At 39.0% G+C, this 26,386-nt stretch overlaps 1 protein-coding gene across 4 annotated transcripts in view; it reads left to right on the top strand.

The window, feature by feature from the left end:
• The window catches only part of PTPRZ1 (protein tyrosine phosphatase receptor type Z1), a 172,957-nt gene extending 146,867 nt beyond the window's left edge, over positions 1-26,090 (top strand). For all 4 annotated transcript variants that reach the window (XM_029924367.1, XM_029924359.1, XM_029924352.1 and 1 more), the window contains 13 exons: positions 3,616-3,698; positions 4,985-5,119; positions 5,696-5,830; positions 6,895-7,058; positions 8,897-9,032; positions 10,468-10,614; positions 17,743-17,836; positions 18,118-18,191; positions 19,989-20,117; positions 20,886-21,032; positions 22,562-22,704; positions 23,818-23,953; positions 25,123-26,090. In XM_029924367.1, coding sequence (XP_029780227.1) covers positions 3,616-3,698; positions 4,985-5,119; positions 5,696-5,830; positions 6,895-7,058; positions 8,897-9,032; positions 10,468-10,614; positions 17,743-17,836; positions 18,118-18,191; positions 19,989-20,117; positions 20,886-21,032; positions 22,562-22,704; positions 23,818-23,953; positions 25,123-25,263 — 1,664 coding nt within the window. In that variant the 3' untranslated portion in view covers positions 25,264-26,090. The remainder of the gene's footprint in view (positions 1-3,615; positions 3,699-4,984; positions 5,120-5,695; positions 5,831-6,894; positions 7,059-8,896; positions 9,033-10,467; positions 10,615-17,742; positions 17,837-18,117; positions 18,192-19,988; positions 20,118-20,885; positions 21,033-22,561; positions 22,705-23,817; positions 23,954-25,122) is intronic.
• The last annotated feature ends 296 nt before the right edge of the window (positions 26,091-26,386 follow it).

Raw genomic sequence — 26,386 nt, 5'->3', positions numbered from 1 at the left:
AACCTTCTAATTTCTGTATAAGTCTAATTACATGAAATAGAAATTGGGGTTTTGATTTTTTACTTTGCTTTTCTGTTTGGAGTGTCATTGTAACTACTGTATTGTAAATAATGGAAAATAATTGCATATGTTAAAAAAAATAAATTGTGTTATATTAAAAAAAGACTATTTTATCCTGTGCTATCAAGACATTAAAAACAGAGAAATAAAAAATATATATATTTTTCCTTCTACCATTTTTTTCCCTTTCTTGCATTCTTCTCAGGGTCTTATAAAAGGCTAGTTGGATTCTTTTTTTTTTTTATGTTTTACTTAATTTTGAGAAAGAGAGAGAGAAAGAGAGAGCAAGCGCAAGTCGGGAAGGGGAAGAAAAAGAGACACAGAATCCGAAGCAGGCTCCAGGGTCCTAGTTGTCAGCATAGATCCTGAGGTGGGGCTTCAACTCACGAACTGCAGGATCATGACCTGAATCGAAGTTAGACGTTTTAACCAACTGGGCCCCCCAGGTGCCCCAGTTGGATTATTTTTCATTCCTTCTTTCCTTTTATTTTCTTGGCTATTCTTTATTTTTTTCCTCAATGATCGGCTGTCTCTTTTGTTTAATGCAAATTTACCTATTTTTCCTATGAAATTACTGTCTTTCTTCTATCTTCTTACAGCACCTCATGTTTACATGTTTTCTTTAATCTTCTTTATATTCCCCTCCATCTCTTGAAATCCATCTACATCCCCTTCCTGAAACTTATCTTCTTCCTTTTATATTCAGTGGGTCTCCCTGAAAGCTATGAACACAGTATTACCAGCTCGGTTATTTAAATCCTGGTTCCTTACTAGTTTCTGGAAGCCAATTACTACTCCCTGTTTTAAAAAGTTTTTATATAAATTCCAGTTAGTTAACATACAGTGTAATATTAATTTCAGGTGTGCAATAGAGTGATTCCACACTTCTGTGCAACACCGGTGCTCACACAAGTGCCCTCCTTATTGCCCATTGCCTAGTTCACCCATCCCCCCACTCACCGCCCCTCTCATAACCATCAGTTTGTTCTCTGTAGTTAAGAATCTGTTTCTTGCTCTCTCTCTCTCTCTCTCTCTCTCTCTCTGTCTCTCTCTCTCTCTCTCTTCCTCTCTCTCTCTTTTTCCCCCTTTGCTCCTTTGTTATGTTTCTTAAATTCCACATATGGGTGAAGTCATATGGTATTTATCTTTCTCTGACTGACTTATTTCACTTAGCATAATACTTCACCTCTGTCCATGTCATTGCAAATGGCAAGATTTCATTCTTTTCTATGGCTGAGTAATATTCCAGTGTATACAAGCATATATACACCATGCCTTCTTTATCCATTCATCGGTCAGTGGACAGTTGGGTTGTTTCCATAATTTGACTACTATAGACAATGCTGCTGTGAACGTCAGGCTTCATGTATCCCTTTGAATTAGTGTTCCTGTATTCTTTGGGTAAATACCTAATAGTGCAGTTGCTGGATTAGAGGATTGTTCTATTTTTAACTTTCTGAGGAAGCTCCATACTGTTTTCCATAGTGGCCACTCCAGTTTGCATTCCCACCAACAATACAAAGTGGTTCCCATCTCTCCACACCCTCACCAACACTTTTTCTTTCTTGTGTTTTTGAGTTTAGCTATTCTGACAGGCGTGAGGTAATATCTTATGGGAGTTTTGATTTGCATTTCCTTGATGATGAGTAATGTTAAGCATCTTTTCATGTGTCTGTATGTCTTTGGAAAAATGTCTATTCATGTCTTTTGCCTATTTTTAATTGGATTATTCATTATTTGGGAGGTTGAGTTGTGTCAGTTCTTTATATATTTTAGACATTAACATTTAATTATCACATTTTCTTAAAATTTTTTTCATTTATTTATTTTTGAGAGACAGAGACAGAGCACAAGCGGGGGAGGGCCAGAGAGAGAATGAGACACAGAATCCAAAATGGGCTCAGGGCTGTGCTGACAGCTCAGAGCCTGATGTGGGGCCTGAATTCACAAACCGTGAGACCATGACCTGATCCAAAGTCAGACGCTTAACCAACTGAGCCACCTGGGCGCCCTTAACTATCACATTTTTTAAAATAGTGTGGATAGATGCTGCTTTCTTCCTGTAGGGCTCACACAAATTCTTTTTAGAAGGTTTTAGTACCATGTTCTGCTTCATGTTTGTCCCGCTCAACCAAAGCAAGCCTCCCGGCTGCACATAAAATCTCAGGTGCTTCTTGGAGAGGGTGAAGGTATTAAATGATTCCCTCTACAAGCTAGATAGAAAACACCTACCAGGTAATTAAGAAGGCGGAGGAGATTAACATTTGTTGTGTACCTTCTATGTGCCTGGCTATGTAAAGATAATGCTTCATTTAATCCCCCAAGTAACCTGGCACATAGATACTAACAGTCTGATTGTAGAACTGAAGGAAAACAACCCAGAAAATTTGCCCAGTATACCCCACTAAAAGTATTAGAACTGTCTCTGTCTCTTTCTCTCTCTGTCCCTCCCCTGTTCACGCTCTGTCTCTCTGTGTCTCTCAAAAAATAAATAAATGTAAAATAAATAAATAAATAAATAAATAAATAAATAAATAAAAGTATTAGAACCAAAGTACAAAAAAAATAGGCCAGCCTGGCATCAAGCCCATCCCCCCATCGCCTTCTGTCTGTTTCTGGAGACATTCTCTGCACTTCGCGAGTGCTGTTATCACAGAGGCATTCTTATCCAAGGATGTCTCTTAATTGTCTAATCATGGTTTGTGTCCACTTCTTCATCCTTGAAAAGATCCTTGAAAAGTTTCACCCCATGAAACTACCAATTTTCCTGCTAGTAACACTTTGCTTTTTTATTGTGTCAGTCCTCCAAATATATAGAATTTCCCTGTGGAACCAAAGATAATCTCAAACTCCTCGTTTCAATATATCTTAACTGCCTCCGGTACACCATGTATAAGTTACCATCGTTTTCACTGTTTCACCAGACAGTGCGGGACCCGCACGCCCTGTTCCCAGGCAGCCGTTCTCCTGCCTGGCTGCACACTAGGGGCTCTGTGAGGCTGTCCCCTTGAAAGGGCTATTGCTCTAACCGTTTGCAGCAACTTCCTAGGTCCCTTCTCCTGCCCTGCCTACTTTCTCTTCCTCCACCAGCCTCCGGTTCAGAGTGCACATACTGCCTGCCTTCCTTAGCTTTCTAAGACGCCCCCGACACTCCTCTCCCTGTCACTGTTCACAGCCCCAAGATCCATCTTTGGAAACCATCTAAGATGCCAATGTCACATTCCAACCTTTTTTGAAAATGGTTATTATCATCCCAAACCAACACAGTGTCTGCCGTCAAGTCCCTCCCTCATACTTTGTACCATTCTTGACACCTGAACATTCCTTTCTCTCTGTATTTGTCTGTTCTCATCATCTGCAGTAGAAATCTTGTTGAGAGCAGAAGCTTTTGTTATATTTATCTTTGTCACCTCTGTAATCCGTGAAGCCGACTGAAAGGAAATTATATTTGCATTGATTTTAATTGTATTTGATGTATCATTATGTAAACATAAATGACCTTGTGCTGAAAAGTCATCGATGCTACAGTGAAATATTTTCTTTTTTTTATTACAGATGATCATAGTAGGGTTAAGCTTGCACAACTTGCTGAGAAAGATGGCAAACTGACTGATTACATCAATGCCAATTATGTTGATGTAAGCATGCTTCAATCGAGATGTTTATGGAAATTATATTATACCACGAATTTATTACACCACTGTGCTGTGCTTATACTAGTGCTCAATACATGTTGTCTGACAGGTAATAAACAATACAAATCAGCAGTAGGACATCCCAAGGCTAAAGGATTTCAGACTGAATAACATTCAAGCCCTACACTTGCTTTCTCTTGTGAGTGAGAGAAGCAATTCAGGCTGGAAATGAGCATTCAAGGTGAATGTGTATATGTATATACACACACACACACACACAGTATAGCGCCATATTGTGTAAGGAGCAGGTGATCAATAAATCCTGACTGAGAAGTTCCAAAGGTAGTCCTGGCTAAAAGGCAGACACGTGATTTTAAGCGGGTTATCAGCCTTATTATTTCCGGCACTTCTCAGGATACCCAGCTATGTGGGACTTATTAGCGATCTCCAGAGACCAAAGACCACTTACTAATTTCCTGGTTTTTCACTGTAGTCAGTTGAATGTCAAAGGACCTCAGTTATTTTCCTGACACTGACCTTGCAGTCTAGATACCTTCAAGTTTTATGTTTTGTGGAACAGTTAATTCAAAGAAGTGAGCATCCCCAGATATAGGGTGTATTTGTTAGAGGCAACGTTTCATGCTTCCAGAGGAGGCAGTGTGTCTGGCTGATCCAACCTGGGCTTTGGAGTTAGAACTGGTTTTGAGTCCCAGCTCTGTAGCCAGGAAAGTTTGGAAAACCACTGAACACCACTGAGCTTCTCCTCATCTCCAGATCAAGGATGATGTTTCCATTTTGCATGCGGATTAAGGATGCAGGTTAATGTTCATAAACCCTCTCGGGTAACAGTGGGTGCTCAGTGAAGGATAGCTATTAGTCATTAGTACCGCTTATACCAAGGAGAGGGTAGGGAAGCAACGCCTGACGTTTCCTAACTCTTGTAGACAGCTGAGCCCCAATGCCCGATAACGCATTTCAAAGCAGTATACACACAATTAAAGACCAGTATGGTAAATAGACTTAGATTGAATGTACTTGGAATTTAGGTGCAGAGAATTGTGTTTCTGTCAAGGCAAAGAGAACTTTCTATTTTTTTTAAAACAAAGATCATAGTTAAAGAATTATTATCTTTGCTAGTACTATCAAGTTTTCCAACATTGCGAGATTATTTTTTATTGTTCTCCTCTTATAGAAAAAAAATGCTGACCTTAAAAACTTACATATTGCACAGTAAAATGGCATAAAAAAGAGTAAGTTAGTAAAAAATTGTTTGTCGTTTGTTTCTTCAGGGTTACAACAGACCAAAAGCTTACATTGCTGCCCAAGGCCCACTGAAGTCCACAGCTGAGGATTTCTGGAGAATGATATGGGAGCATAACGTGGAAGTTATCGTCATGATAACAAACCTCGTGGAGAAAGGAAGGGTATGTAGGTAATCTATTATCTCATCCCCAAAATAGAAATCAGAAGTGCTCATTTAAGTTGCTTTTAATGGATCAGCATCAGGAAGCAGGGGAGGTGATGAGGCCGATCAGGACTCCCTCCATTCTAGTAAGTTTAATGGCTAACTGGGAGTTTAACATTTGCAGGTCAGAAAGTTTCACTATAAGCCAAGCTATCTGCTACTTAAGTGCATTCTTCATACTGTGAAAAAAAGTAAATGGGGCTCATTGCAAAGCAATGTAGAATGAAATAGATTTTAATTCATGGGAGCTGGATTCTAATCCCGGCTTCGTAGTGACTCAGTTTGTCTGGTCTCTCTTTCCTCATCTGCAAGGGGGATGTTTGGATCAGATCATCTCCCGCTCTCAGCCCTGTAATTCTGTCCCCGGTCTTCTCCAAAACTATCCCCCCCCCATCACATCTAAAGGAAAAGAAATATTTAGAAGAATGAGGAAGTCCATTCCTGTCCCAGTGCCAGACCTTTCCAGATTTCAGGGATGACACTTATACTGAGCATCTGAAATAAGGAAATAATATTTTTACTTTCTCTTTTGCAGAGAAAATGTGACCAGTATTGGCCTGCTGATGGCAGCGAAGAGTACGGGAGCTTTCTGGTCACTCAGAAGAGTGTGCAAATGCTTGCCTATTATACTGTGAGGAGTTTTACTCTGAGAAACACAAAGATTAAAAAGGTGAGTCCACAAATGAAGGACACCATCAATTGAATGATGCATGTGGTCTTTTTTTTTTTTTAAGTGAGTGGATGGTACAACCTGGCAGGGAGGTGGGGGATTTATGTATATATAACTGTGTAACTAACTATGTAACTAACTATATAAGTATATAACTAAGTTATATAACTAACTATATAACTATATGTGTGTGTATATACACACACCTAAAGGCATTAAAAGTTCTTATCACAACCACACGTCATTCCCAAAGGTTTCTGCTAAGTCCCTACATGCCAGCCAAGGCTTTGGAGCCAGACTGGTCATGGGGCCAGTGGTTGCAGTGGATTTGACCCACAAAGGAAAATTCCTACCCCGTGTGATTCCTGCACATCCAACCAGAAATAGGGGAGATTAAAATTTTAGGGAAGGAAAAAAAACCAGTGATACACATTTAATGTGTGTGTGTGTGTGTGTGTGTGTGTGTGTGTGTGTGTGTGTGAGAGAGAGAGAGAGAGAGAGAGAGAGAGAGATTTTTTAAGCAGTTGACTCCATGCCAGAAATTCAGGCAAGGTTTTTATATTTTAGTCTCAAGGAGAATTCCCTCTTCTTCAGGAAACCTCAGTCTTTGTTCTTAAGGTCTTCAGTTAATGGATGAAGTCTTCTCACATCAGGGGCTGTGGTGAAGTCTACTCATTTAAATGTCAATCACTCCTAAAAATACCTTGACAACAAGGAGGCACCTGGCTGGCTCCGTCATCGGAGTAAACTGAGCTTGATCTCAGGATTGTCAGTTCAAGCCCCATGATGGGTGTAGAGATTATTTTTAAAAAGTCTTGGGGAAAAAAAATAAACCTTGACAGGAACATCTGGTGTGGCCGGTATTTGACCAAAGTACTGACTACCATAGCCTAGCCTAGCCTAAAATTAACCATCGTAAGTGATGATATGGGTTTTTTTGGTTTGCATCTTTATATACCACCCAAATCACGTTTCTGTTGAAGGACCCAGGTGTGTGCATGTGTGTGTTGCCGTGTGTGCACCTTTGTACGTGTTCCTGTTCCAAGCTGTCTGAACTCTTCCAGGGCTCCCAGAAAGGAAGACCCAGTGGGCGTGTGGTGACACAGTACCACTACACACAGTGGCCTGACATGGGGGTGCCAGAGTACTCGCTGCCAGTGCTGACCTTTGTGAGGAAGGCGTCCCACGCCAAGCGCCACGCCGTGGGGCCTGTGGTCGTCCACTGCAGGTGAGTCTTGGGGGCGCGTCTCAAAACTCCCAGAATGGCTTCTGCCGACAGGAAAGGAAGCTGTGTTGCCAAATTGGAATGCTTTCACGAAGTGAGGGGGACAAAAGTGCATGCCCATCTTCAAAAGTATTGAACACGGGGGAAATGAGTATACCAGACTCAGAATTTGACTGCTGAATATTTCAAAGCACCAGGTATTTTTATGACGATTATTATTCTATTTGATTGTTGAATTGGAGTTTAACTTATTAAATGTGCGAGGCAAGAAGAACAGTGTTTTGTCATTAAACGGACATTTATTACAACATGACATCATGGGATAAAAGTGCTTGAGACTTGGGGCGCCTGGGTGGCTTGATCAGTTAAGCATATGACTTTGGCTCAGGTCATGATCTCACGGCTCATGAGTTCAAGCCCAGCATGGGACTCACTGCTGTCAGTGCAGAGCCTGTTTTGGATCCTCTTCCCCCCATCTTTTCCTGCCCCTTCCTCTCTATCAAAAGAAATAAACTTGAAAAAAAAGTGCTTGATACATAATCACTGTTCTTAGGAGTTAGTCTGTTGTAGGGTTACTATGTCAGGTTTATATTAGAGAAACCAAAGTTCACAGAAGGTGAAGAATTTGGCAAAATACCTTTACGTTGCTTTTCAATCATTTCATATTGAAATTCTTTTTCTCGTTTTCCTGAGTTCTATCTACTATATCATATTAAGGGATTACCAACCCATCATTACCAATTACTTTATTTCCAAACTAAGTTGATGAATAGGAAGAATGGTATTTTGAAGAAAGAGAAAAAAGTTATGTCAGAGGTTTTAATCAAATATTTTTCGGTTAGAATAAAACAGTTAACATTTACTGAATACTGAATCTGTGGTGAGCTTTGCGACCACACAAATCAAGTTAATTTCTGTGTACAGTATTTTTGTCAAGGCGGCATCTATCTTCTCACCGAAGCAAGTGTTTTCCTTTGATATACAGCTTATCTGACACATTCTAATTACCTATCTCAGGAGTTACCCTCAGACAAAGTTTGAGAGACTTCTCTTGAGTTTTTTCATCTGGTAACCGATGATAAGCTGCAAGAAACAGGAAAATGCAAGAAAAAGAGCTCTGAAGGTCAGGGATTGTTCCTTAGCAAAGGGAGAAGGACCAGGGTATTGTAAGGAGCAGGTGCGAATTTTCCACTCTAGTACTTCCTACTTGTCGGAGCATTTGAAAAGAATCCCTGCCTGTGAATTCTGTCCTTCCTGTAGAGGCTCTGAAGAAGTCCAGTGATAATGGCCCTTTAGAAATGACTGAAGTTACGCTTTCATCCTCACGATCTCCCGAAATGATATTTTCATCTGAACTCCTTATCAAACTCTTTTTCTGATTAACATGAAAGCCTTTACAAACATGTCCACCCAGAAATACAGACCCAAGACCTTTTATTTTCAGTGTTGGGTGAAGCTGATGCTTTCAATTTTCTCAGATTAAATGTCTAGTTGCTAGGCTCTGATGCATAATGCTTTCATTGTATGATATATAATGAGTAATAAATATATAATTATTGAAAATTAAAAATGTCTCTAAGGAAATAAATAAATAATCCCCAACAGAAATAGGTTATTTTACAGTTTGACCTGAAGCCAAAAATAAAAACTAGACAAACTAGACTACTTGTTCCTTGAAGCATTATGCATTTACACTTTTGGATTGCGAAACAATTTATTATAGGGCTCAGTCGCTTGGGGAAGAAAATCATTTTAATTTACAAGACAGCCAGGAGTGACCTCTCTTCAAATCATATTTTATGCTTGACATTGAAATGGTTCTTTTTTTGTGCTCTCTTCAGTGCTGGAGTCGGAAGAACAGGCACATACATTGTGCTAGACAGCATGTTGCAGCAAATTCAACAGGAAGGGACTGTCAACATATTTGGCTTCTTAAAACACATTCGTTCACAAAGAAATTATTTGGTGCAAACTGAGGTATGAGAAAAAAGATGCTGTCTGTTGTTGTTGTTCTCCCACTCCCCTACCAAAAGGGATACTTCGATATATCTTAAGGGTTGGAAATGTGCCTAAAATGCTACAGCGGGATGGACCAGACCTTGTTTACCAGGTTAATGAGTCTCCCAGGCTTCCATATTAACGTGCTACCAACTGGCTGGCTTAACAAATAGAACCTTAGTGCCTCATAGTTCTGGAAGAAAAAAGTCCTAAGTCAGGGTGTTCATAGGACCATGCTTCCTCTGGAGCTTCTAGGGAAGGATCTTCCCTTGTCTGAGTTTCTGGTAGTTTCTGGTGTTCCTTGGATGAAGCAGCCTTACTTCAATATGTGCCTCCATCTTCACCTGCCTGGCTTTTCTGTCTGTGTGTCCACATTTCCTTTTCCTAAAAGAACCACAGTCACTACCTCATCTTAACTACATCTACAACAGCCTTATTTACAAATACAGTCACATTCAGAGGTACTGGGGGGGGTAGGACTTCAACATATCTTTTTGGGGGACACAGTCCAACCCACAACACCAGATGATTGCATTGTTTGTCAGAGGTGGACCAGCTACATTTTGTCTATTTTGTGACCAAATAGGGAATATCTTTGGAATGACACTGATGACAGAGAAGATTAAAAATTAAGAAGTGGATCAGGCCATGCTCACACCCACTAGCAAACACCTCAAGTTTTTCCTGCATAGAGTGAATAAATGCATTCATTTTTATATTTTTATTTTCATATTTTAAAAGTATGAATTATGCTTAAATTATATCCTTTTTTTAAGTCCATATGGTTTATTGTATATAGTTTACAAGACTTAGGACAAAGTCTGCATATCTGTATTGTTTCCCCTATTTATAAATAAAAATGAATTGAAGTTGGAAACTATGGACGGCAGCTTGAGAGCAGTCAAGGGCAAACTGCCGTCTGGGCAAAAATCAAATCAAGCCAAATTTATTCCATGAAGGAAATGACACATTAGTCAGCTTAGACGAAGAAAGTGACCCATATAGGAGACAGAAGACCAAACTGGACATAAAATTGGGCCACATTATATATGACTGGCTAAGAGGAGAATGGGAATGGCCAGAAGAAGACGACCCAGGGGAAGTATAAAAGTCATGAAAGTCCTCGTGCAAAATACGGAAGAGGGTGGCAGGTGTGAGGGAGGCGGAGAGAGTGCTGCTTTGCCTCCTCCAACAAATGTCGGTACAGCAGAAGTAGAGAGTGGAGTCACGCTCTCTCTTGACTCCCTCCTTTCCTACATCTGATTTCCGGCAGGACGGACGAGCACTCTTTTGTGGGTCCCTCCCGCCACCATGTAAACCTTTCTTGGCCTGTCAGTGAAAAAAATTACTTTTGTATTTAGATACATGTAAAGAAAACCTGAAGTAATGCTCCTCATTGTCACTGTTTTGCCAGGAACAGTATGTTTTTATTCATGATGCTCTGGTTGAGGCCATACTTAGTAAAGAGACTGAGGTGCCAGACAGCCACATTCATGCCTATGTCAACGCGCTCCTCATTCCCGGACCAACAGGCAAAACGAAGCTAGAGAAACAATTCAAGGTGAGTTCTCTTGGAAGCCTCTTGGATGTTACCATGCCATTCAGTGTTCCCGTATCTTCTTGTTGAGTTGACAAGGCCATGTGGACGGGTGCAGAGCACAGTTGGCACAGTGCTTTGTATTTTTCCTTAGAGTAGGCAGCAAAGCCTCTACTCTAAGTTTCAAGGAGAATCTTAATTTTGAGAGCAAGAAGAAAAGTTCTCAGGAACTCTAGATTAATGTTTACAAGTGTAAATTTGGTCCAAGAAAGGAGGGCACAGAGCATAACAGAAGGGACAGGCAGACCTCATCATACAGACTTTGTAAGTGCTCTTTTCTTTTGAAAGAACCAGACCACTTAACAAGGAGTGCTCCGGCTCGGGCTGTTCAAGCTATTCTTTGGAAAAATCTGTCTCACTTGAAGCCCCTGGACTAGAGAAGAGGCCACGCCAGAACAATAGCTCTCCAACCCCAGTTTCTCCCACCCACCTTGTCACGAAGCAGTGAGCTAGAGAAGGGAGTATGTTTTGTTCAACATCGCACCTTCTACAATCCTAGTTCTCTGACTTCCTGAAATCGGCCAGCAAAGAATGCAGAAAGCAGATGTTACCGGACCCTCTAGCAGTGTAAGGGGGATTTGCACGGTTGTGACTTTCCCAAGGAACGGAGGCTGTGTGATTTATGCCACCTTATTCCTATACTAACCTCTTACTTCCCCAGATTCCCTGAGAAGCAGGGCCAACTCCTGTAGAGGGAATATCTAGGAAGAATTTGAGACCCTGGAAAAACCAGGAGAGATGACAAACCTTGAGATTGCAGGGTGTTTTTTTTCCTCTTCTCCCCCACGCCACAGTGTAGAGGATGTTAGTCACTGGACTTCCTTTTTGACTTTTTGGCATCTCAATCAGCGCCATCTGTGCTTTTGGAGAAGTAAGAGAAAGATTAGGGGTGACTGCTGTGCTTTGAACCTGCCATCAGGAAGACATAACTGTTTTTACTCTGCAAAGCTCATCTGAGTGTAAACAGAACACTTTAGAGAAAGAAAACGTATGCAATTTGGCTTCTACATATAAAGAATAAAGGAGTATAAAACATCAGCATAGCTTTATTCTAAATTTAAAAATATATAAGCATTACCCATTTTCAACATAATTCTCATTTAAGTATGACTTACCCCTACACAACTGCATAAAGAATTGATGTGGTTTACACTAGATAGCCTAGGATCAAAATGGACATTTCAGTTATGAAGCCAGAATCTTATTTAAGGGGGAGACATTTGATTGTTTCCCGTTAACACATTACCAGGGAGATATAAAAGATGTGGGGGGGGCACTGTCCTATAAGACATTAGTCATTCAAGTTTAACTTTAAGAACAATTCCTTGAAATAAATTACATGTCTGTTTATTTGTGAGTATTTATCTGCAGAAAAGAAAAACTAACTCAAAAGATATCTGCACTCTTGTGTTCATTGCAGCATTATTTACAGTTGCTAAGATATGGAAATAACTTAAGTGTCCATTGATGGATGAATATATAGAGAAAATGGAATATATATATTCAATGGAATATTATTCAGCCATAAAACAGAATGAAATTTTGACTTTTGCAACAACATGGATAGAAAGGCATTATGGCAAGTGAAGTAAGTCAGAAATAGCTCAGCCAAATAAGTCAGACAGAGAAAGACAAATACCATATGATATCACTTACATGTGGAAATGTAAAAACTCAGATACATAGAAAAGATTGATGGTTGCCAGGGGCAGAGGGTAGAGGGTGGGCAAAATGGGTAAAGAAAGTCAAAATGTACAAACTTCCAGTTATAAAATAAAGAAGGCATAGGGATACAATGTGCAGCATGGTGACTATAGTTAATAATACTGTGTTGCATATTTTAAAGTTGCTAAGAGGGACGCCTGGGTGGCTCAGTCGGTTAAGCATCTGACTTCGGCTCAGGTCATGATTTCACAGTTTGTGGGTTTGAGCCCCGCATTGGGCTCTGTGCTGACAGCTAGCTCGGAGCGTGGAGCCTGTCTTCAGATTCTGTGTCTCCCTCTCTCTCTGCCCCTCCCCTGTGCATGCTCTCACTTTCTCAAAAATAAATTAAAAAATAAAAAGAAAGTTGCTAAGAGACTAGATTTTAAAAGTTCTCATCATAGAAAAAACTTCATAACTATGTATGGTGAGGATGTTACCTAGACTGACTTGTGGTGATTACTTTGCAGTGTATACAGGTATCAAATCATTATGATATATACCTGGAATTAATATAATGTATGTCAGTCATACTTCATTTAAAAAAAATACTTATCAGACACCTACCACATACGAGGCTTTTGTTTTTGATACTAGAACACAAACATGAATTTTTTTCAAAAAAGCACACCCAGCTCCTGCTCTTGTGACTCTTGCTCTTACTCTTGATCTAGTGAGACATACAGGCAAGAAAACAGATACAAAACAGGGAGCAAGTGCCATCACACAGGTGTAATGGGTGCTGTGAGATGTGACTCTTCAGGGAAGGATTGCATAGGATACAGTGAAGGGTTGAACACAAGAGTTGGTGGTTTATTGGATGTTGCAGTGAGGAGAGAAAAAGACGAGCATTAACTACCTTGAGCACCTGGGAGGATGAGATACTGTCCACTGAGACTGAAAAGTCCTTGCGTGTTGGGTGTGGTGGGGAAGAGATGTGAGATTTGTTTGGAACCAACCTGATTTTAGGAACCTAGGAGGCCTTGTGTAAACAGGCATAGCGGGCAGTTGAATACTCAGTGGGAAGCACAAAGGAGAGGTCTGGCTTAAAGACAGGATTTGGGAACAATAGGCATAGACTGTTCCTCGAAGCCTTAGAATTGGACAAGACTGCCAAGAAGACTTTTGAAGGGGTTTTTAAGACAAATTACCATTAATCAATTGAATGGACAGCCCGCAAAGAGAGGGAAGAAGGAGGCATCAGAGTGTAGGAGAAAATACGTGACAGAGGGGATATAATGGACTCTGAAGGAAATAACATTTCAAGGAGGAAATGGACAAAGGTGGCAAATGCTATTGACAAATCAGGTGTGATGAGGACAGCAGGCCATTGGATTGAGCCATAAAAGCTACTTCAAGGAAGGATGGCACTGAAGCCAGACTGCAAGAAAATAAGGAGAGATTGGTGTGAGGAATTAAGACCACATTTACATAACTCTAAACATTTTTGACTCTGAAGAGAATGATAATGATAGCAAGAAGGAAACTTGAAGTTAGAAACTAAGAATTTTTTGGTTTATATATTTATTTATTTATTGTTTAATGAGAGCCATCTGAGTTTTTTAAAAAACTAATGGAAAGTGAGGTGCCTGGCTGGCTCAGTTGGTAAAGCGATGTGACTCTTGATCTTGGATCATTAGTTTGAGCACCACATTGGGAATAGGGTTGACTTAAAAAAATAGGGGCACCTGGGTGGCTCAGTCAGTTGGGCGTCTGACTCTTAATTTCCTCTCAGGTCATGATCTCCTGATGAGTTTGAGCCCAGCATGGGGCTCTGCACTGACAGTGAGGAACCTGCTTGGAATTCTCTCTCCTTCTCTTTCTGCCACTGTCCCACTTGTACATGCTTTCTCTCTCTGTCTCCTTTTCTCTCAAAAATAAACAAACATTTAAAAATAAATAATTATTTTTTTTAAGTAATGGAAGGAGATCTATGGGGGGGTGGTTAGGAGTGAAGAAGGTGGGAGGAACAGAGACTTCTAGAGGGAGAAGAAATCCTGAGAAGGGGCAGAGAGGGATTAGGTACCCAACGCAGGGACACCTAAGTGAGTGTGTCTAGCAGTGAGTGTATGGACTCCAAGGCTGCAGACTGAAGGGATACTCTGGCTTCTATTTCCTCTGTGACACAGGAAGTGAGTGTGTAGGCATGGGGTATGTATGTGTGTTGGTACACACATTCTAAGATAAAAATGTTAAATAGTCAATGGAGGGGGAAGAGTTAATTTCAAAGAATCTATACAGTACTAACCATGTTCTCAGAATCTAATAGAGGAAAACTGAAAATTGAAATTAAAAGTTGCCCTAAAAATATCCCAGTATTAGGACAATAAAAATACTCTTTTACATAATTGACATATTAAAAAGAAAATTATAAAATTTTTAGAATAAAGGTCAACAAGAAGCACTACATAGCATAGCTTGTAGGAAACAACTGACGTTGTGTCTAGAAAGAAATTTATAACCTTAAATATATTAATTTGTGAATAAACAAGTGAATTAGGCATATCATGTTAAAATTAGAATAAAAGCATGGTACACCCAAAGAGGGAGACAGAAAAGTTTTGAGAAAGTTAAAGCTTTCTTAAATAAATAGAAGGTTAAAGTAATTAAATAGAAACAGATAAGTGAAAACTAAATGCAGGTTATGGCAAAGACTAATAAGACAAGTAAACCTGTGGCCAGATTGGTAAGGAAAGGAGCAGCAATGCACTAATAAACAGTAAGGTAAAAAATAGGGATATATTTATAAATATTTTAGAGATATTTTTCTAAACTTAAAAAGCATACTATGAACATATTTGTGACAATACATTTGAAATCCTACATGAAAGAAATTTTTTTAACATTTACTAATTTTTGAGAGAGAGCACGTGTGCGTAAGCAGGGGAGGGGCAGAGAGAGAGGGAGAGCAGGTTCCATGCAGTCAGAAAGAGCCCAACATGGGGCTCAAACTTAGGAACCATGAGATCATGACGTGAGCCTAAATCAAGAGTTGGACACTAAACGACTAAGCCACCCAGATGCCCCAAAAGAAATATTTTTTAAGTAAAGTAAGCAAAATACACTCCTAAAGAAATGCAAAATCCAACTAGGCAAAGAACCATTAAATAAATTGTATCAGTTGCCAAAAATCTCATCTCCAAAATAAAATCAGAACTGGAAGAATTATCATACTTTTAAGGAACAGAAAAGTCCAAACTCTGTGGTAAAATATGTAGGTAGAAAGCAAACCCAGCTATTTTACTGGGCAAGTATAACTTTGATACCAAAACTGTATGAGGAGAGTACAAGAAATATACAGACCAGTTTCACTTATGAACTTAAACACTAAAATCCTATTTAAAATATCAGCAACTCAAGTCCAGCAGCATAGCTTTTAAAAAAATATTGTGACCAATTAGGATTCACAGAATTTGTTTCAGGAATGAAGTGATTATTTAACATTAGAAAATATGAACAGATTTAGTTATGAGAATTATATGGTCCTCTCAAAAGATGTAGAAAAAGCAGTAAATAAAATTCTGTACTATATTTCATAACAAAAACTCTTAGTAAATTAGAACTAGAGTGAAGCTTTATTCATCTTAGGCTACAATATAAAATCATATACAAAATTTAAACTTGGAAATGTTCATTGTAGGTTTGAGAAAAGAGAAGAAATGCCAGCTGTGGACACTGTTAGTCAACATTGTACTAGTAATTGGGTCAAACAAAAAAAATGTGTAGAAACAGAAAAGAATTTGTAGATGATACACTTGTATATGTAGAAAAGCAAGAGAAACAAATTAAGATATCTCTTTTTAGAACTCAACTCATTACAATTCAACAAATATATATAAAAATCAATAGCATTGTAACTCATTAGTTATGAATTGTTAAAGAGATATTAGAACAAAAAGAGTCAGTTCAACAGAAACAAAAGCTCTAGGGTCTCAAAAATAAACTTAACAAAAGGTGCAATGAATGCATAGAGAAAAAAAAACTGAATTGAAGAGACTGGAATTAGATCTAAAAAATATAAATACAATTTTCATGAATGGAAGTATTCTGAAGATGTAGATTCTCCGAAATTAAGTATAAAAATCACTGTGGTACCAATCAAATTCCCAGCAGGATTTTCCATGGGAAATTAAAAACTGAATTTAACATTTGGAGAAGTAAAGAGCAAAAACGCCCAAAGCAATACTCAAAATAAAGAACAAAATAGAAATGTGTTGTAGAGTATATGGAAGACTTCTGCAGATATGATAATGCTGAAAAACAGACAAATCAGCTGGAGGAACCATGTCTATGCGGACATGGTTATATGATAGATCTGACACTACAAATCAGTGAGGGGAGGACAGACTAACCAATAAGTGATATTGGGACAGTTTCCATGTGGAAACAAGTAAAACTGGGTTCTTATCATACCTTAAACACTAATGTTATTCAAGATGGATTAGGTACTTAAAGGTGAAAGCAAGGTTTTATAACTATGGTAAGAAAATATTAGCAATGCATATTTTGAAGACATCAGTGTAGAAAAGAACTTCTTTATTAAAAACATAATTAAAAATCTTAAAAAAATAATTAGCTATAAATGTGTGATTAAAGAGAACAAAGACATTAGCAAATTTTTAAGCAGATTATAGACTTAAATTCAAGACATCAAAACCCCTACAAATTAATAAATGACAGTGAGGTAGAAATATAAAAAGGCAATCATCAAAGAAGAAATCTAAATGGCTAATGAATGCTAAAATTCACCATCACACAGTAATTAAGGAAATGCAAATCAAAACCATGGTCTATCACTTTTCATCTCTCCGACTGTCAAAAAATAATGCTCATGCTCCTAATTCCATGTGTATTCATTAAGAAATATACAAGAGATAGTCATTGCTACAGAGTTTAGAAGAGCAAAATATTGGAAATAATCCTAACATTCATTAGTTGGGGGAATAGATAAATAGCAAATAGATTATTCATGTAACAGAGTACTAAAAGAATGAATGAAATCCAGCCATATCCATAAATATGTACACACACACACACACACACACACACACACACAGCATGCAATTTACTCCAACTGCAGAGTGAGCTGTAAGTGGAGGACATAGAGAGCGTACACCTAAAGAGGAATCCATAGGGAAGATCCTCCCAGGGCTGAATGTCAAACTAAAGGATGTTCTCTGCTTCTTCAAACTTGTCTAGTGTAGAACACAGATATGCCAGGGAGTTAGTTCAAGGGATTCTTGGAAAACAAGTCAGATCTATGTATATTCAGTATCTTATCTTGATTTCTTGGTTGGGTCGTGTGTGTGTGTGTGTGTGTGTGTGTGTGTGTGTGTGTGTTGAGTGACTTAAATGAAATAATCTATATTTTTCTTTGACTACCTTTCTCAGCTCCTAAGTCAATCAAATATACAACAGAGTGACTATTCTACAGCCCTAAAGCACTGCAACAGGGAAAAGAACAGAACTTCTTCCATCATCCCTGGTAGGTTATGTTGAATCATGGGAAAAAAAGACAATATTTTTACATCTTGGAATGGATCGATTCACTCTGTATTTTTCTAAATATACCTGATAATGTATGTACCTGTTAAAAAGGACTCGTAAATCCTGAAGTCCATCTAAAACTGCTAAATACATAGAAAACCTCGCGTACAGATATAAGTCACTCAACTTGGGACATGAAGCTATGTTTTGCAATGTGTGTGGGGGGGGAGGTATGGAGCCGTGAGCATGGTGGTTCATGATGAATATTCTATGTTCCAGTGGAGAGATCAAGGGTTGGCATTTCATCTCTGAATGGGGAAGGCACAGACTACATCAATGCCTCCTATATCATGGTAAGTTGAGAATTCACTGGAGAAACTACCAGTTTGTGCTACCAGATCCAAAACCAAAATGACCTTCCTGAAGCAGTGACTGTAGCAGCACTGGTGGGTAGATCAAATCTAACAACTGCAGCCCACAGCCCACAGCAGCAAATAGAATAACAGCATTCCTTGGTGTTTTTATGTGTGCTGAAACTAGGGAACCCTCAGGCAAGACAAAATAGTAAATGCAGGAACCAAACTCACCATTCAGGACTAATGAGAAGATACACAACAGACACTCGGCCAACTAAGAGGCTCCATTGTATTTACCCTGAAGAGACCCAGGACATACCAGCTTCTGGAAAGCCCATCTCACTGACTTTACCCCTCCAGGTTTACAACACAGTGTTCACCCGGCGGACTGGGCTCATTTGGAGACCGGATTTCTAAAGACATAGTACTTTCCTCCTGTGTTTAGGCCTTCTAGGAGAAAGGGGAGAGTGTTTTGGTTAGCTGTTGCGTGACCCTTATTTCCATTTCAGGCCTATCAATCATAGAGCTTGGCTTTATATGAAAAGGTTGTAATTCCCATGCCAAAATCATTATTTCATTTATCCAGCAAAGAAAATATCTCAGACTATCCATACAGGAAACAGGGCGATGTGTGGTGGTAGCATCTAAATACATGGTGCTCTTCACGTGAGCCCATGGGGAATAGGAACAGGATCTGAGTGACCACAGGGCAGAGGAGGATAAATGAGCCATGATTTTAATAAGCAGCAACATGGAAATCACGACCAATCCAGAGGCCCAGCTTCTGGGTTTCTGCAGCAAAATCTGCAAGGTGCCTCTGTGATTCCTGCCTGATAGAGGAAGCCGGGGTGTCTGCACACAGGTGTTCTGTTGTCAGTGGTGTGATTTTAATACTTTGCCATTGGGACTTATGGAAAGTGAGAAATAGAAACTCTCCTCTGAATGTCCATTCTATCTAGTGTAGGAAACGTGGTCACATGCCATTTGGTAAGTCTGCTCCAAGAGCTGTGTAGACTTGGGCACAACACTTATTTTGTTTTAATATGTTTTTTTAAGTTTATTTATTTATTTGGAGGGAGAGAGGGAGAGAATGAGTCAGGGATGGGCAGATAATGAGGGAGAAAGAGAATTTCAAGCAGGCTCTGTATGCCAACATGGAGCCCAGTGCAGGGCTCAATCCCACAAACTATGAGATCATGACCTGAGCGGAAATCAAGAGTTGGATGCTTCAGCAACTGAGCCACCCAGGCGTCCCACAACACTTAACATCTTAAGCCTCAGTTTTACCATCTATAAACTGGGGATCGCAGTTTCTATTGCATAGTACTTCTGTGAGGCATAAGAGACTTAAGGGGAAAAAATGCTACTCCTGGGGTGTCTGGGTGGTTCAATTGGTTAAGCACACAAGTTCAGTTCAAGCCCCATTTTGGGTGAGCTCAAACCCTGCTCCAGGCTCTGAACTCTCTCTCCCTCTCTCTCTGCACCTCATGGGAGTCTCTCTCTCCGTCCCCCTCTCTCTGGCCCTAACTCACTCACACACATACTCTCTCTCTCTCTCTCTCTAAAATAAATAAATAAATAAATAAAATTTTAAAAAAGAAAGAAAATGCTACTTTTGTTCCCGATGTATAGAAAGTGCCCTGCGAACAGCAGCTACGATAATCACATTGTTATTTTCAGATCTAATCTAGAAATAAAAAGACTGCCTTGACTTAAGGTCTGCTCATTTATACATGTACTTTGAACATTTAAAGGCATACGAACTTTCTTTGTATCTCCTCTTTGGTTTTGTAGGGTTACTATCAGAGCAACGAATTCATCATCACCCAGCATCCTCTTCTTCACACCATCAAGGATTTCTGGAGGATGATATGGGACCATAATGCCCAGCTGGTAGTTATGCTCCCTGATGGTCAAAACATGGTAAGTCCCCCCCCTCACGTCACTTTTGGTACTTGCCTTACAGGGGAAGTAGCAAGTCACGTCAGCCAGAAGTCCAAGCAAACAAATAAATCACTTTCTTTTCAATTAATAAACTAGTATCACCAGTTGGCTACTTGTGTCCTATTGTCTAGTGTTGGGCCTGGTTGGGTCATGCCACCTCCCAGGTCTGAAATTGTTGAACGACAGTTTTCAATAAAAGTAAGTTAAAATTAATTTAACTTAAGTTAGAATTGCAATAATGAATGAAGTCAGTCCATATGCTTCTAAGTACAATTAAAAAAAAATAAAACTTGTTAAAATATTTGGAGAGTCCCTCAGTTTAAGGAGATCTATATACATACCAAAAGAAAAGCCCTATTTTATTTAGTTTTGCACATGTATATAACTTGGAGATTTATTTCTTATCTGTAAAGTTAGACTGACCATTCCAAATGACACTGGAAATTGCTGAACTCTTTAAATCACTTGAATCTTTTCTACTCAGTTATCATTATAGAAGCAACAACTTACCATTGTTACTGATGAGCTAAGAGCAAAACAACCAAGCAATACTTTGGTTTCTGAAGTGCAATATTTTATTCTGCACACCTAACTTGTTTAAGGCTCAACATTTTAAGGGTAAATTTTGAGATTCAGCGAAAAATTTGAGTTGAATTTTCTATGCCAACCAATCAACTTCATTTGACAGTCTGATGTAGTAAACATTTGATTAAAACCTAGACCTTTCTTCGGTATTTAATCTTCTAGGCAGAAGATGAATTTGTTTACTGGCCGAATAAAGATGAGCCTATAAATTGTGAGAGTTTTAAGGTCACCCTTATGGCTGAAGAAAACAAATGTCTGTCTAATGAAGAAAAACTTATAATTCAAGATTTTATCTTAGAAGCTACACAGGTATGGGCATAATTGAAATGACACACTTTTCATGTTAAGTACATGTTTTGTTAAATATATGCTGGTTTAAAGGTCTTTCCTAGAAATAAAACAAATGAGCCTAATTTCTTAAAAATTAAGACAGATCGTTGCCCAAATAATCCATTTTATCTTATTTGTCACTTTCATTCTTAAAATCCTATAGAATCATTAAACACCAATCACCACTAAACTACACTGTCCACACACAATCAAAGATTTCTCTCTTCACTCCAGAGTAGTTCTGATAGATCTTAAATTGAAAATAAATTCAGTAAAATATAATGTCATTAATCTGAATTCTCAGGTTTTAAGGTCAGTTTTTACCTTGAATTCTTCTAAGTAAAATGGGGAAAATATTATCTACCATAATGAGCTTACTGCTATCTTCTGAGAGACAATGTGTCATAGGTGAAGAAGTGCTTTGAAAACATACAGCACAATGAACTAAGATTGTTTTACTAATTCTTGGTTATCTACAAGGCATCGTTCTGAATTCTCTGCCAAGAATTATTTATATAATTACAGTATAGAATTTATTGTACAGCTATAGTAAACTACTAGAAGATACTAATAATAAAGAGTAAGGTATATGACAGGCAGAGTGCCTTCCCAATCAGAAAAAGGTTGAACCATTTGTTAGATGGTTTAAATGTTGGACTTTACTGTAGTCTAATTCCTAAACAGGTAGACCATATGAATTTTAGGTTCTGCTGCTTATTTTTAAATGTAGCATTTTATTGACTATACTTTAAAGGAAGCGTTTAAGGACTATGAAGTCACACAGCCTAGTTGGCCCCTTGTACAAGAACCAAGAGTTGGGCTGGAGCAGAACCTTCATTTCCATCCCCTTCCCCTACCCATGCTTGCCACCATTTCCCCACCATGTCACAGAATCCACTCAGTTACTCCTGAGTATTGCTGGGATTTGAAGATGTCTACTCTATTTGAAAACAAACTTTAAAAACAAACACTGAAGATTTCTTTTTGCATTAAATTTACTGCAAATTTACGTCTTTGGTATATGCTTTCAAAGTTTGAGTACCATAATAAACCTACAAATAAGACATTTTTAGAATGAAAAAGAGATTATATCTACATGTGGGAAATGAGTCATCACAGCAATTTCTTCTCTCCAAGATGGAGGATGGACTGCAAACACTGCTATACACACATGCATGTGACTTATTTTTTTTATTTTTTTAATGTTTATTTATTTTTGAGAGACAGAGACAGGGCATGAGGGGGTGTGTAGAGAAAGACATAGAATCCAAAGCAGGCTCCAGGCTTCAAGCTGTCAGCCCAGAGCCCGATGTGGGGCTCGAACTCATGAACTGTGAGATCTTGACCTGAGCCAAAGTCAGCTGCTTAATCGACTGAGCCGCCCAGGTGCCCTGTGACTGGGTCTTATCACCTTCCTGTAATTCCTAATTTCCCCAATTATCCCATTCATAATGACCTGTCACCAAAGGGACTCTTTCTAAAATACTCATTTCCCTCTCTTCTTACAGGACGATTATGTACTTGAAGTGAGGCATTTTCAGTGCCCCAAATGGCCAAATCCAGATAGCCCTATTAGTAAAACTTTTGAACTTATAAGTGTTATCAAAGAGGAAGCTGCCAACAGGGATGGGCCTGTGATTGTTCATGATGAGTAAGTTCCTCTCTTTAAACTGTTTCATGGGCAATGGGCAGTGTCTCCGTGTGGGCATATATTTCTTTTGTCTTTGTACTAACCTACTGCTTTGGACCAATTGCGGTGATTCAGCCAGGGCAGATGCTCTGCTTCCTATACAGAAGGTTAACACAGAATTTGACTTTTTCACTTTCCTTGGCACTCCTGTTGAAGGCAGAAGATGGGTACATGATCACAAGGATTTGCTCTTGCGCTGTATGCTGAGAACACTGTGTGATGAGTCAGTGCTTTGGCACTTGGATTTCTATAGGCGCTAGCCTGAGAGACATCTCTGTAATTGACACACTAGATAGGATGAAAATTGATACAGTCTTTATTTATCAGAAACAGGAAACTATCCAATAAATCTTTCTAGGCTACTGTTATGAACAAATAAAGAGTGCATATGCTGGGATTTTAGGTTATATATATGTCACATATGATACTTATGCTAAGTATGATAACTTGTCAGGTGATTTTGGTTTATTGCCAGCCCCTTCCAGTGTATCAAACTAACAAAGGAATAAGCAAACATTAAATTTCTATAGAGTACCCCATTACTAATATCATAAATACTTGCTAATATTTCAAATTAGGCCATAGTTCTCTGCACAATAAAGAGACATTTCATTAAAAATTTCCATGTTCCTGCCATTTGTAGCAAAAAGGATGGACCTAGAGGGTGTCATGCTAAGCGAAATAAGTCAGGCAGAGAAGGACAGATACCGTATGTTTGCACTCATAGGTCTAACAGGAGAGACCTAATACGAGACCATGGGAAGGGGAAAGAGGAGGGAAGATTGAGGAGAGGGAATGAGGCAAATCATGAGAGACTTTTGAATGCTGAGCACAAACTGAGGCTGAAGAGGGAGGGGGAAGGGGAAGGGGGGATGGTCATAGAGAGGGGCACTTGTGGGGAAGAGCACTGGGTGTTATATGGAAACCAAGTTGGTAATAAAGTATATAAAAATTTAAAAAAATTAAAAAAAATTTTAATTTCCATGTTCCCACTACAAAGTTGCCAAGGCCATGTGCTTTGTGAATGTGAATGTTTGATGCATCTGAATGGAGTCTTTGTCCCTTTGCTTCAAGGCACGGAGGAGTGACGGCAGGAACTTTCTGTGCTCTGACAACCCTTATGCACCAACTAGAAAAAGAAAACTCCATGGATGTTTACCAGGTAGCCAAGATGATCAATTTGATGAGGCCAGGAGTCTTTGCTGACATTGTAAGTAATAGAACAGTGAACTAAACTTTCACCATTAGAGTACCGCTTCCTTCCAAGAGGCTGCTGAAATCATTTCATCCTGGATCAAAAAAGATCACCTTGACTGATAATGTTTCCATGTATTGCTCACGCTGGATTACAAGTTAGTTCACAATCCACAGAACTGAAATAGTGAACAATAAACATTTAACGTTTGTCTTCCAGCAAATTAAATGGATAAAATTTAAATTTCACAGGTGTGTTTGCAAGAGTTTTTGTAATTCTGAAAAATACCCTCAGAGGCCCCAACTAATCTGAGAACTCTTTATTCTTCCACGTCTCTACTCTGAGAACATAGCAGGGCCCATGCTCATCTTTGCTCAAACCAAGGCATAGGGCCGATCAGGCTGGTAAGAGTGTAAAGAACACGGTAAACAGTGGATCTTGTAAAAAGGATTCGACGTGAGCCCAAGCTGACAGTGCAGGCCTTTCTGGAACGTCTCCAGAAACAGAGAAACCCAATGGATTTCATAACAAGTGGGAAAAGGAGAGTGAATAAGTTATTTATGAGTGGCTTACAGGTACCTTGTACCAAAGAATTACATACACTTTGATAGATCAGTAACAGTAAACTGTCACATCATTTTCTGATTCCATGACACAAAAAAATAAGAATGGAGTGCTGGGGCACCTAGGTGGCTCAGTTGGTTAAGCCTCTGACTCTTGGTTTCAGCTCAGGTCATGAACTTGGAATTTTTGAGTTCGAGCCCAACATCAGTCTCTGTGCTCTGTGTGGAGCCTACTTGGAACTCTCTTTCTCTCCCTCTCTCTCTGCCCCTCCTCCACTAGCTTTTTCTCTGTCTCTCTCCAAAAATAAATAAATAAACTTAAAAAATTAAAAAGAAAAAGAATGGAGGGCTTACCACTGGCAAAAGCATGTTGGCCAATTTTTTAGGTCAGTTAAAATTGACCTAGGTCAATTGAATATTAACTACTTGAAAAGTTACTTAAAATTTCTTCAGAAAGAGATATGAATATAGATTGCGTACCTCTGCTGAGGTTAACAGACCATTTAACACAGTGCGCTTCCATGAACAGTGTCCACGCATGACTGAAAATACCCCTTTGTTTTACAAATGTCCATCTTCTCTGAGCTCCCTGTGTGTGACCTCCCATCCTCTCTTCTCCAGGAGCAGTATCAGTTTCTCTACAAAGCCGTCCTCAGTCTTGTGAGCACGAGGCAGGAGGAGAATCCGTCCACCTCTCTGGACAGTAACGGAGCAGCACTGCCCGACGGAAACATCGCCGAGAGCTTGGAGTCCTTGGTGTAGCACAGAAAGGGGCGAGGGCAACCCGCGCTGAGCATTGTTGACCTCTTTCTAAAGCTAGACAAGAAAATCACTGCAGTTCTTCTGTTATCTGTTTACTTTCCACCACCTGACAGTAACTTTCATGACATAGGATTCTGCTGCCAAATTGACATCATTAACAACGTGTGCCTTTTTGCAAAACTTCTTGTAATTCACTTATTGTGCTTACACTAAAATGATTGAATTTTACAGTATTTCTAAGAATGGAATTGTGGGGTTTTTTTTCATATTGATTTTAACAGAAAATTTAAATTTATAGATATTAGGAATTTCCAACTACAGAAAACATGTTTGTTTTTAGTGTCAAATTTTTAGCCGTATTTGTAGCAATCATCAGGTTTGCTAGAAATATAACTTTTAACATAGTAGATTGTAAATAAAACACTCCATTCCCTATGATATTCAATGTTTTACAACTGCAGTATTCACCTAAAGTAGAAATAATCTGATACTTACTGTAAATACTGCTCTAGTGTCTCCATGGACCAAATTTATATTTATAATTGTAGATTTTTATATTTTACTACTGCGTCAGTTTTCTAGTTCCGTGTAATGGTTCAGTTTAATGATGTAATTCATTGTCTGGTCTTACCCTACAAGTCTTCTGACATTCTTCCATGTTATCTCAGTAATTAACTCTGTTTTAGCATGTAACGTTAACTTTTATGGACAATAGAAATACATTTGTTTTGAAAGAAGATGTTTTTATGAGAATAACACATTACCCAGCATTGTTTCAATGGTTTTTATCCAAGGCACTGCAAAAATAAATATAAATATTGCTATCATTTTGCATTTGTTTGGGTGCCATGTCAGGGCAATATGTCACTGAAAATTTCGGGCGTGGGGCCACAATAATGATGGAAGTAACAGAAAGGTTGATGGGCTGGCGCAGCATGTAGAGCTGTGAGTCCCAGTCTGTGCATTGAGGCACACAGGGAACCCACAAAACTTAAAATTTTGAGAACACAGCAACAGGTACTGATACTGCACAACTACTATTATTGACTTATTTGGACCTAACTACTGGTCCCAAGAACTGTTGGGCAACTTTGACTTAGAGCCAGGCTGGGACAGGGGCACC

Source organism: Suricata suricatta, chromosome 2, assembly GCF_006229205.1.
Source record: "Suricata suricatta isolate VVHF042 chromosome 2, meerkat_22Aug2017_6uvM2_HiC, whole genome shotgun sequence".
Taxonomy (NCBI): Eukaryota; Metazoa; Chordata; class Mammalia; order Carnivora; family Herpestidae; genus Suricata; species Suricata suricatta.
Note: the sequence above shows the minus strand (reverse complement) of the source record. Positions and strands in the feature narration are given on the sequence as shown.